Raw genomic sequence first — 13,015 nt, 5'->3', positions numbered from 1 at the left:
TCCAAAATGCTGTTTTTTTGTATATATATATATATATAATTATATTGTCTGACCCTGAAATGTAACCCTTTGATACATACAGTACTATTGAATGTTTTTGGTTAACTAAAAAGTTTCTTATTTTGGTGACTTGAGAAATCCAACATACTGTTATACTACATAAAATTGTTCTTCTTCCGTCTTCTTCTTCTTCTAATTTCTATATGCATCTCCTTCTAGACCGTTCATACTACAACCACCAAACTAACACCAAAACTCCAAACTACTCTGACTCGGGTTGCTATTTGTTTTCCAACTGATCAAACTTACGATTTTCAGAAAACTGACCCAGAAAATTATGAAAAGTCCCATTGACGTAACATTGGACCAAATTTTATGACCTCATAACTTTGCACCAGACTGTCACACATACTTATGGTTATGCTCATTTTCCTCAGACTACCAAACTGCCAACAACTGATGACCTTTCAACTTACTAGCCACATCCTAGCAACCACTTATGGCACATTAGCAATTGTCCCATAGACCTCTTTTGTAAAAAATTGCCATTGACTTTACATTGGACATATTAACAATATACTAATCCATACTAACAAACATACTGGAAACATACTAACAAACATACTAACATACTAATCATACTAGAAACATACTAACGACATACCAAGTCATGCTAACAAACATACTAATCATACTAGCAACATGCTAATTCATACTAATTTCATGCTAACAACATGCTAGTTTAAACTGGAAACATGCTAGCGACATGCTAATTTATACTGGAACCAAGCTAACAACATGCTAATTTATGCTAAAACATGCTAGCAACATGCTAATTCATACTAAAACCATGGTAAAATACATTTTCATATTATTGTTTTTTTATTATACACTCAAAATCCATGTTTCACAATGTTGTAGATAAAGGATTAAACATTAGAGAAACACAGGGAGATCCAATTCCTCTTGGTGTAAGTGATTTTAATTTATGAATTCAGAACGCTTCTCTTTGAAATTCATTAATTTTCTTTTCGGCTTAGTCCACTTATTGATTCGGGGTCGCCACAACGGAATGAACCGCCAACTTATCCAGCACATTTTTACACGGCGGACACCCTTCAACCGCTAGCCATCTCTGGGACACACTCATTCACACTCATACTCTACGGACAATTTAGCCTACCCAATTCACCTGTAATGCATGTCTTTGGACTGTGGGGGAAACCGGAGCACCCGGAGGAAACCCACGCGAACGCAGGGAGAACATGCAAACTCCACACAGAAACGCCAGCTGACCCAGCCGAGGCTCGACCCAGCAACCTTCTTGCTGTGAGGCGACAGCACTACCTACTGCGCCACAGTGTCACCCTCTTTGTAATTATTTTTTATTTAGATTGTGAATGATATTATTAACAAGATTTCCTAACGCAACAAAATTTAAAAAAGTGCTAACCTGCAGTGCAGAATTCATTACTGATCTTAAAAAATCATGATCCTTCAGAATTCTGTTATATGCTGATATTTGCTGATTAAGAAACATTAATGTTTTTGTTAAAAAATGCAGTAATATTATAATCTTTTCTTAATGTTTTTCATTTTTCTATTATTATTATTATTTTTAAAAACAATTTTCAGATGTTTTCTGAGTAAACTCTGATATGGTTGTCTTTGTATAATTAATTATTTTATTTAAAAATTCAACGAATATGATCTATTAATGCAGATTAACCATCGTTAAGCATTCCAGTCAATGTTAATCTCGAAAGAAATGCTTTCAGAGACAGAAAATCAAGCTGTAGAATGGCCTAGCCAGTCACCTAAATTGAATCCAATAGAAAATACAAAATAAAGATTAGTTTGGATCGACGAGACCCTCAGGACCATTAAGATTTTTACACTCTGTGAAAATCTCACTTGAGCAATTCATGTGACTCCATTCTCCATATAAGAGGCGTCTTTAGTGTATAAATAAATAATGTATTTGTGTATTTATATAAATATACTATTTAGTAAATGTTAACGATATTATATACATTAATGTCCATCAGAGAACAACAGCAGAGATAGTGAGCATATTTAAATAAAAATTTTTTAAAAAATAAAATACAAAAAAGTAATCGTTAATAGAATCTTTTCTTAATGTTTTTATTTACTTTTTTAAAGTTTTCAGAAATTTCCCGAGTAAACTCTGATAGATTTTCTTTGTATAATTAATTAATTTATTAAAAAACTTAAAGAATATGATCTATTAATAAAGATTAACCATCATTAAGCATTTCAGTCAATGTTAATCTTGAATATTTAAGTAAAATATATTAAAATTGCATAGTTTTTCATAAAAGAGGTGAACTCAACTCTTACAATAATTTTTTTTCTCTTATTTTGCGAATATTTTTTAAAAGCTATTTGAAAATCCAGATTTTTAATACATTAAGAGGCTTAAGCATTCAATGCAAACTCATTCATCATTAACCTTATAACTCAATTCCGCATTTATTTTGTAAATGTCTTTCCAGCCCTAGGATTTTTCATTCTTTGTTAGAAAGAAGCAAGAAAACATGTTTTTGTTGACCGCGGTCCCGAGTGTGTTTTTTTTGTGTGTGTGTCCTCCACCCTTCTGTAATGAGACATGTCGCAGTATGTGTTCATCCTAATAATGTGTTTGCTGTTGGCTTCAGATGATCAGACTGTTAACCTCATGCTTTCTGCGCTGCCAGCTGGATCTCTGTGACCTCAGTGGAGATTAAGTCATGTTTTAGGTCACCCGTCCTTCATTGTCTCACTCTGTCTGTTATTTCCATTTCAGCCAGGCTGTATGTAACACTCATTCCCTGACATTTAGTTTGTACACCCACTGTCTGTCACACGCTTGGCTGTTCTGTCCGTCACAGGCTTGTACTGGTTTTCTTCCACTCTTACAACACATATCATTGGTTTATTGGAGAGCTCTGCTTCATTAAAACAAGCCTGTAATTACTGTAGAAATCAACAGAAAGATATGATTATCACTGTTATCACTTTTTTTTCTAGCTAAAATGTTCCTCTCTCTCTCTCTCTCTCTCTCTCTCTCTCTCTCTCTCTCTTTCTCTTGCTTTATTTTGACTAAATAGATCTTTATATCAAATCTATCTAATATTACTGGAAATGTTATAGGAGATCACATATAAAAAAATATTTTGGAAATTGGGGACTGTATTTAATATAATTCTTTGCTGTATCAAACTGAGCCACAAAAAAAGAAGTAAAAAATGTTCCGTCATTTATAAGTGTGATTTCTTCAGAAGTTTTATTGCTGATCTGTGTGCTATTTCTTGTTTTTTCAGTGATGATGACTTCGATATGTCCAGATATTCATCATCTGGATATTCTTCAGCCGAGGTGAGATGTCTGAGGGAACAGGTATATATACATTAAATAATAAACTATTCGAACCCCTTACCATGTCGTGGTCTCTACTGTACAGAGTTATGATAAGTATTTAAATGACTGCTAATTCAGTGGCATTTAAACAGTATCCTAAAACATTTTTAATTTAATTTAATTTAATTTAATTTAATTTAATTTAATTTAATTTAATTTAATTTTAGAATGTAACTTTTTTTGGCATTTTTCTAAACATACTTTTTAAAGATTTAAGTTTAATATAAAAATAACATCCAGCAATGATAATAATAACATTTATTATTGTTGTTGTTATTATATTTATAATAATAATAATAATAATTATTATTATTATTATCATTATTTAATAATAATCTAATATGTATTATTATTATTATTGTTATTTTATTCAGAATAATAATAATAATTTTTATTATTATTATTATTATATTTGTTGTTGTTATTATTAAAAAGAATAATAAAATATAATGATTTTAAAAACTATTTTTATTTTAATAAATAATCCATATCTGTCGTGAAAACTGAATGAGAGAGACATTTATCTTGATTATTGTTATCTAATTATTATCTTCTAAAATATATAATAAAATATTTACTGAATAATATTACTTTTTTATTTAACTAAATTTAATCTAATTTCATTTAGTTTTAGAATGCAACTTTTTTTGGCATTTTTCTAAACATACTTTTTAAAGATTTAAGTTTAATATAAAAATAACATCCAGCAATGATAATAATAACATTTATTATTGTTGTTGTTATTATATTTATAATAATAATAATAATAATTATTATTATTATTATCATTATTTAATAATAATCTAATATGTATTATTATTATTATTGTTATTTTATTCAGAATAATAATAATAATTTTTATTATTATTATTATTATATTTGTTGTTGTTATTATTAAAAAGAATAATAAAATATAATGATTTTAAAAACTATTTTTATTTTAATAAATAATCCATATCTGTCGTGAAAACTGAATGAGAGAGACATTTATCTTGATTATTGTTATCTAATTATTATCTTCTAAAATATATAATAAAATATTTACTGAATAATATTACTTTTTTATTTAACTAAATTTAATCTAATTTCATTTAGTTTTAGAATGCAACTTTTTTGTCTTTTTTATACAATTTATTTATAATAATAATAATAATAATAATTATTATTATTATTATTGTTGTTGTTGTTAAAAAAATTAAATCTAATATTTTTTTTTACTATTTCTATTTTAGGAAATAATTCATATCTGTTGTGAAAAGTCAATGAGAGGGACATTTCTCTTGATTATTATAACCTTATTATCATTAATATATATTTACTTAATGATACTTATTATTATTTTTATGATAATATATATTCTTAAATAGCTAACAAATTTGCTTATTCCTTCTCTTTTGCCACAGCAAATAAACCAAGACTTAAACATCCAGCTTCTGAAGGACGGCTACCGGTTGGATGAAATACCGGATGATGAAGACCTGGACCTCATTCCCCCCAAATCTGTGAACCCCACCTGCATGTGCTGCCAAGCCACTTCCTCCACAGCCTGTCAAATTCAGTAACCAAACCCTCCTCCTGTCCTGACCTGAGAGTCCAGCTTGAACCCTCCGCATAGATTAACTACTAAAGAACTTGAGAACAGTAGAATGAGTGTATTATAATTAATATCAAATAGGGAAAAAAATAATAACGAACGGGAAGTATATGTAACAGTTAATGGTTCCTCCTATGGTAGGACGCTAGTCTTTATATTTCCACCAGAGGGCGCTAGATTTAGGTATGTATAGATGTAAGAAGCATTGAAGTGTATATAAATGCATGGTGCAACATCAGAAGAAAACAGCTGCTCGAGTATTTCAAAAACTGAACAAAAAATGAACATTTCACACTACAGGTTCCTCAGTACCATTGTTTTTTTTGGTTCGAAGTAAGAAAAAGACCCCTAAATCGTTAAAATTGTTCCCCTTTTTATGTGTTATTTTTATTTAAAGTAATTTTTAAAATATGATTATGAAAGAAAATTCACATTTTGTTTAAATACTTTAATTTACCTTTAAATTACGGGTTGCATTTACAATATCATATCTCTTCGAATAATAAAATGGTGAAAACTGAACGAAAGGGACGGATACCTTTATACTTTTTTTATTTATCATGAAAATAGCATTACGCTTGGTATTTTAATGTAATTTTAGGAAATCTGTTCCTTCCAATCATATTCCATTTGGTAAAATAATATTTAACACGTCTGTAATATCGCCGCAGAAAGACTAATGAGACCTTGTTGAATCTCTTTTGGTTTTTAACACTTCACTGATTGTTTACAGTTTCATCAAAGTTACTTTTGTAATTCACACAAAGCATTGTGTGATGTAGGAAAACAGTGGATTCTATTTAGCGCATCTGTGCTTTATGAAATTAATTTTTGATGGTTTCTGATTATATTAGGACAGAAGTGTGTGTTTTCTAACAAAAGGGAGTGTTGAGGCAAATTTCTTAGTCACATTATGTAACTTTAGAATGTATATTTTAAATATATTACCAGTAGCTTTGTAGCGAACACTAATGAAGGGAATACTTTAAAAGAGCTGTTTTAAAAGGGGATAGTTCACCCAAAAATGAACATTGTGACGTTATCTTTCATCATTTCAAACCTATTTGAGTTTCTTCCGTTTACCGAACACAAATGAAGCACTTGAGGGTAAGTAAATGATATAAATTTTCCTTTCAGGGTGAACTGTTCCTTTAAAAGTTCCTAATTTAGCTTTAAATGGTTTCCTTTAATAGGTTTTTGTTCACTCACTGTCAAAAACACTTGAATTGTTTGCATAATGGCTATTACATCTTTTCTCACGGTGTCTGAAATGGTTGGTTCTTATATCTCTAAACACTTCTTCTTATATTTCATTGGTCAAATGTCCCAGTCTGTTGTTATTGGTCTACCGTTTATGTCCAGTGTTAAAAATTACCACATCTGAATATCAGCTCCGGAGGCTTCCTCAGCTTTTGTAAACAGAGAACCATAATGAAGTCAGTTCCACTATATCACTTCAAGCCCTCGTCCTTTTCCATGCAGAGTAGATTTGCTTTCAAGGCACAGTGAACAAAATCGACAACTCAACACCAAACTACTCCAGGTCTCATCTACAAATACAGCATTTGATTTCAAATTAGACATTGTTTGCAAGTGAAGATAATAGGCTGGCTTTATGGACATTTGTTACAAAACCTATTTAAGTTTGTACTGCAAGTCAGACTGGAGTTACTGAAGACTCATTTTATGCAGTTCAGACTTGTTGGCTCTTTTGAAAGACAATAACTTCATATATCATGCACTTTTTTGTTTACCCTCACAAATTATTACATTGAACACATATTTTGAAAGCAAAATATGGCAACACAGGCTCATTGAAAATATCTGCGGCGGCCTACATTTTTTGTGAAACTAGGTAAAATCAATTTAAAACTTCTGTTCCATTTCACACTAATGATTATTTAAATATATCAAATAAATACCACAAATCAACTTAACGGTGTCTTATGATTTGCCGTCAAAAACGTTTCTTCGGTAGCTCACGTTGTACAATATACTTGTGATGCAAAGCGTTTGGGTCTGCGTTCGGTGAAACAGTTCCACAAAAGAGATGAAAGCAAAGTAAAATTAAGGTAAAACTACCTGGTCGCAGTGCAATTTTTCTCTTACGTTTGCTTTTGAAAACACTATTGGTTGGGTCAGTGATATGCTAGTCTAGTGATCTGCACAAGCCCTGCTGTCCTGTTGACATGTAAAAGAAGAATGTGTATCTGAAATATACAGTAAAGCCTACCCTAAATAACATATTTCATTTATTCATTCATTCATGTTGCTTTGGCTAATTCCATTATATATTAGGGGTTGCCATTGTGGAATGAACTGCGAACTATTCCAGCATATGCAGCGGATGCCCTTCCAGCCACACCAATGTAAACATCCATACACTCTAACATTCACACTCATACACTACAGCCAATTTTGTTTATAGGTGAATGTCATGTCATTGGATTTGTGGGGGAAACCGGAGCACCCGGAGAAAACCCACACGAACCTTGGGAGAACATGCAAACTCCACACAGAAATGTCAACTGGCCCAGCCGGAACTCAAACTGGTAACCTTCTTGCTGTGAGACGACAATGCCCATCGATGAGCCAGTGTGCCGCCCCTAACGTAATTCAAATTTGCAAAAATGTAGATGGCGCCCTCTAGTTGATTTGCCACCTTAAACGTGCAATGAAACATACCCAGAGCAAAATATTTTAAATTTTGCAAAAATGAAGGCTGAGGTACACTTTCCATTGAGTCTAGGTTGTAATATGAGCACTTTTATTTGAGATACCCGTGCTGAGGACACTGGTCTGCAATGATAGTGACAGGATGTAATTGTTAATTCAGACTATATTTGAGTGTTGCTGCACATAAAGCCAACACAGTTCAACTGCACTAATGGAATTGAAATCAGTTCAAGAGAATACGCTACACTTAAAAAAACTAAATTCTGCTTGTTCAAACTACTTATTTTAAATTAACTTTAAAAGGACACGTTGAGATTTATTTGGAACAACTTAATTGGTTCATGTTGAATCCACTTAAATTTCTTAAATTAGCTTAATTGGTTTGTGTTGGGACAACATGAATAAATTTGTGTGGAACCTTGTTTTTTTTACAGTGTACAGTGTTAAAAATGCTGGGTTCCACACAATTCCTTCATGTTGCCCCAACACATTATTTAAGTAAACTTAAATGTTTTTACAAATGTAAGTAGATTGAACATAAAACAATTAAGTTGTCAAAAAACAACTCAGGAATTGTGTTGATTCAGCTCATTTTAGATAAGTAGCTTGAACAAGCAGCTAAAATAATTTTATGAGTATAGAAATGTAACTCTACACAATACATTGAGGATTATTCGGTACAGTCTTCTTCACATTTAATTATTGTGAGTTGTTTTGAGAGAAGTTGCAATGTGTTGGCAGGAGAACGAAGTTTTCTTTGATTTACTTGAATATGATAGCAGCTAGAGCTCGAATTGCTCCAAAATTCTGATGAAAAAAAAAAAAAAAAAGCATCGGCAGTCACAATTGAAACAGCAGATGGCGCTCTGGGCTACTTTTTTAATCATAGACTCAAACAATTACAATGAAGAGCGCTTGTGCTTTCTGCAAGTTACGATTTGTCACAGTTCACTATTAGCACTCTTGTAAATTTCTGGTACTTTCCTAACTTTATTGCTGATTATTTTAGCTTCAATGTGTATTTGTAGAGAATTGGAGGCAAGCCGAGTACGGCTGTTAGTAAAGCATAGAGCGCCATCTGCTGTTAAAGACTGAGCTCAGAATCAATTCAAGGAAAAACAGTGACATGTTGAAAATCTTAGAATCGATACAGAATTGATTTCTCTGTTTTTCACCACTGCTCTAATAACAGCTGCCGGATATATCATTGACATCAATAACAAGATAACAAGGCTATAGATTGTGATCATCCAATTTGTGCCAAAATGCATAAAATGCGGTGTAAAAACTCTATTTCCAGCACTCTAAATGACGACAGAAATCAGTTTTACTCTTAATGCTCTCGTCTTTTAAGTGCAGTAGCATTTTGTGAGATGTTGAAGAACAGGATAGTCTGTGTTTGCTGTATTGCTACAGTTTGATGCCTTTTTTTAAACAAAAATCTAAATTAATCTCAGCTCTTTGAGTCAATGCCTAATATAACATCTGTTATTCATCCTTAAACTCATTTAAAGATCGTACCGTTCCTTTTTCTGTTTGTCGAATGTTGTTTTTGTAAAACTTCAAGAGCACCTTATTGTCTTCAATGTGCGTAGCAACCATTGTCAGCCATTATTAAATGCATAGAGCGCCATACAATAGTAAAGTACGAGAATGTCTAAATGCAAATCACAATACAGTGGTATAATAATCTAATATTTCACGTTTTGTACACTATATTACATACATTTAGGGTTCTTATTCAGCATCATGATGAATAAAACTGAGGGAAAACTTTTAGAATGTGACAAATGATTTATTATTATTATTTTTTTAATGCTTTTCGTATTTAAAGTTTCTAATCCTGCAAGACTTGAGTATGTAGTGAAGAAAAACTAAACAATTTGAAGAAGGGGAAATGAGTCTTGGGGGCCACCATACCATAGGGCTGGATGGTTTAAATATATGAAATTTGGCAGAGAGATAGAGAACAGTCTGAACATTGAACACAGCATTTTTATTGTCTATAACTAAATACATCTAGTGCCATCATCAGTCCAAATTAGCACTCAGGTTTGTGCTCTTAATAGAACCATAGAACCATTTTTCCTTCAATTATTTGAATCAGTTTGGTTCAATTGGACTCTTTTATAAAATTTCCTTCATGAAAACGACTTTACTTTTAGATAAAAGTAAATAGAATCACATGACATTTAAATAACTTTAAATCTGCAAATTCCACAATATTACCGTTTTTAAATTTACAACGCAATATACAGAATATCTTTTTAAATATTTGCATTTTTACAAATTTTGATCCAATAAAATCTGCCTGGGCTACCATGTGAGACATTTAAACAACTTTAAATGTCTAAACTTTAATAATATTTCACCATATTACTGTTTTTATTTATACTACAGAATATACAAAACTAGATCATTTTAAATAGTAGCTTTTTTGTGTATTTTCGATCCAATAAAATCAGCCTTGATTACCATATCAGACATTTAAATAACCTTACTTGTCTAAAATATAATAATATTTCACAATATTACCGTTTTTAACTTATACAACACTATACACAAAACTAGATCATTTTAATTTAATTTAATTTAATTTATTTTCGAACCTATAAAATCCACCTTGGTTACCATAGAAGAAATTTGAAAACATTTAAAAAAAATTTTGCCCCAAATTTTTGGGACAAATGTGTGGAATCAAATTCAAGCTTTTAAAATATTCAACATTGTTGATCAGCATATCCAACACACTCTCACGGCAATTCGTAACTTTTAGTAGCTAATTCGTATGAAACTGTACAATCTCATTCATACAATTCTGTACGACTTGCTTATCCCCCAATGATGCTTGGGTTTAGGGTGGGGTTTGGTGCCACACCTCCTTTTTAAAATCATACAAATTTTATATGACTGAACTCGTACGAATTAGTACGAGTTAGCCACTAAACGGACTAAGCGTAAAATAGTTATGTTTTCATCGTGAGATCAGGCTGGCATATCACTTATACTCTTTCAAAACATTAGATTTTTACTCTTTATTCGTCGATACAAAACACAACGCATATCTCCAAAATCTTGCTGTATTACTTTATTAATGTGCAGGCAAATGTTTTATACTACGCTGCCATGTCAAGGTCTATTCATTATACTTTGCTAGTGTTACGCAGTTTACCGATGCCATTGTTTATTTTATTTGAGGGAAAATAATTGCCATTATGGTTTAGCCCTTAGCGTAGCAATATAACCTGCAAAATGCCTGTTCTGTGAGCTCACCATAAAAAATGGGATAAAAAGCCCCTTGTCTGCCATTTTAAGCTGTCATGGTACATATATATTGACGTGCCATAAGACTGACGTGATGAAGTGATGAATGAAGATGTCTGTAATCCCTTTGTGTCTCTGCTTTGGTTCAACACTCTCTGTTACTACACTGAAGTAGAGTATGCCTTAAGTCAAGCTATACAGTGGGTCATGTTATTTATTGCCAGTGCTATGTTTTTAATTTATTGATACACATGACTTTTTCAACTATTTTTGGTTCATTTTCTTTTTCTGAATTCTCTCCCCTTCTGTTGCTGAGTATGATTGTAAAGCGTGAGCAGTTTCCATACCAGTATTTAACAATGTTTGTTGTTCCGTGTAGTGAATCATATCAGTAAATACAGCTGAAATATACAATTGGAGCACTGTTGTCCTGTGAGTTTTTATGCGTTTGGTATGTCGACAGAAAAATGACTGCTTTTTCTACTGTAGCAGCCCATTGAAAAATTTGGCGGAGAGTTATGAAATTTAGCGTACAGATAGAGAAGAGTCTTAAAATTAAACGCAGCAAATTTGAAGTTGCTGACCCAAACCCTGTAGCGCCACCAACTGGGTAGATTTGCACAATATGTTTATTTTAATAACTTTTAAACCATAAGGGCTGTAGAAAATATTTAAATGTATATATTTTGTGTGGTTGTAGTCAGATTATTTCTGAATTGGTTTACACCATGACATCACCTCACTGCATTTGTTTCTTTAAGTTCAAGTTGACCACCCTATCAGTATGTTAGTGGCTGTTTTTGACAGTCACGGTATTTTCCGTTCATTCCATATCCTTTTTTTAAACATAAAAAGAAAAACTAAGAAAACGGCTTACAAAAAACAACAACAAGATTTTGTCTCGATTTTCGTATTTTGGTTTAGGGTAGAAAAACAGATAAACGACTTAAAAAATCATTATACACACATGTATGTGGTGCTGAATGCCCCAATTCCTATGATTAATCAACCAAATCTGAGCTCGTGACGTCGCCCTCAAAATAATAGTTCTCTAATAATCACTAATCAAAATAATATATTATTATTATTATTTTTTGCATCTTTTTATTAACATTTTAACCATTAATTACAAAACACATTGAAACACACCAACAGACAATGCCCATTTATAACAATGCAACGCTAAATAATAAAAAAATAAAAATAAAAAAATTAATAATAATAATAATAATAATAAAATAAAAAAAAATTAAAATAATAATACAAATAATAATAATAATAATAATTAATTAATTAATAAATAAAATATGTACATATATGCATAATAAAACTACTATATATATGTTGTGTGTGTGTGTATATATATATACATACACATACATACACATATATATAAAAATATATACACACACACACACACACACACACACACACATACACGTATAAAGTACACACATACACATATAAAACACATAAATTTAATTATGACATACCATAGCTCAAAATGCAGCTTAAAGAAGCATCAATAAGGTCTAAGTATGGAATCCAGACTTGATGTAAAGCCTCAGTAGACATATGGATGACACAGGTAAGAAATTCTAAGGGAATCATTTCCCTAATAATATTGTGCCACCCTTTCAAAGATGGGGGTTTGTCACTGATCCAGTTTATCAGTATGTTTTTCCTGGCAACGAAGGCTAAAATGTCAAATAAACGATTAATATATATTATTGAATGTTAAACATCATTTGGGAAATATTTCAATAAGAAAAAAAAAATCTAATAATTCTGACTTCAACTTTATGTTTATATATTTTGGTCACGGACACATGCTATGAGAGCTTTTCTGAATAAATGGAATACGCGGTTTTCCACCAAGGCAACCTGGGGTACAGAAATATAATTGGCTCAACTGTCATTGCAGGTTAAATGAACCAAAACAAAGACAGGAAACACTTTGAATAATATCTGATTCATAGCAGAATATCTGACTTCAGTATTGTTTTCAGATAAACAAGAATGTTTACTTGGCATGTTTCTTAAATATCTGCAAACACATTA

At 31.4% G+C, this 13,015-nt stretch overlaps 1 protein-coding gene across 2 annotated transcripts in view; it reads left to right on the top strand.

Moving 5' to 3' along the window:
• The window catches only part of fam219aa (family with sequence similarity 219 member Aa), a 35,852-nt gene extending 24,479 nt beyond the window's left edge, over positions 1–11,373 (top strand). The window contains exons 5-6 of one of the 2 annotated variants that reach the window (XM_005161093.6): positions 3,324–3,378; positions 4,824–11,373. In XM_005161093.6, coding sequence (XP_005161150.1) covers positions 3,324–3,378; positions 4,824–4,982 — 214 coding nt within the window. In that variant the 3' untranslated portion in view covers positions 4,983–11,373. 2 annotated transcript variants of the gene reach the window in all.
• The last annotated feature ends 1,642 nt before the right edge of the window (positions 11,374–13,015 follow it).

Source organism: Danio rerio, chromosome 21, assembly GCF_049306965.1.
Source record: "Danio rerio strain Tuebingen ecotype United States chromosome 21, GRCz12tu, whole genome shotgun sequence".
Lineage (NCBI taxonomy): Eukaryota > Metazoa > Chordata > Actinopteri > Cypriniformes > Danionidae > Danio > Danio rerio.
Note: the sequence above shows the minus strand (reverse complement) of the source record. Positions and strands in the feature narration are given on the sequence as shown.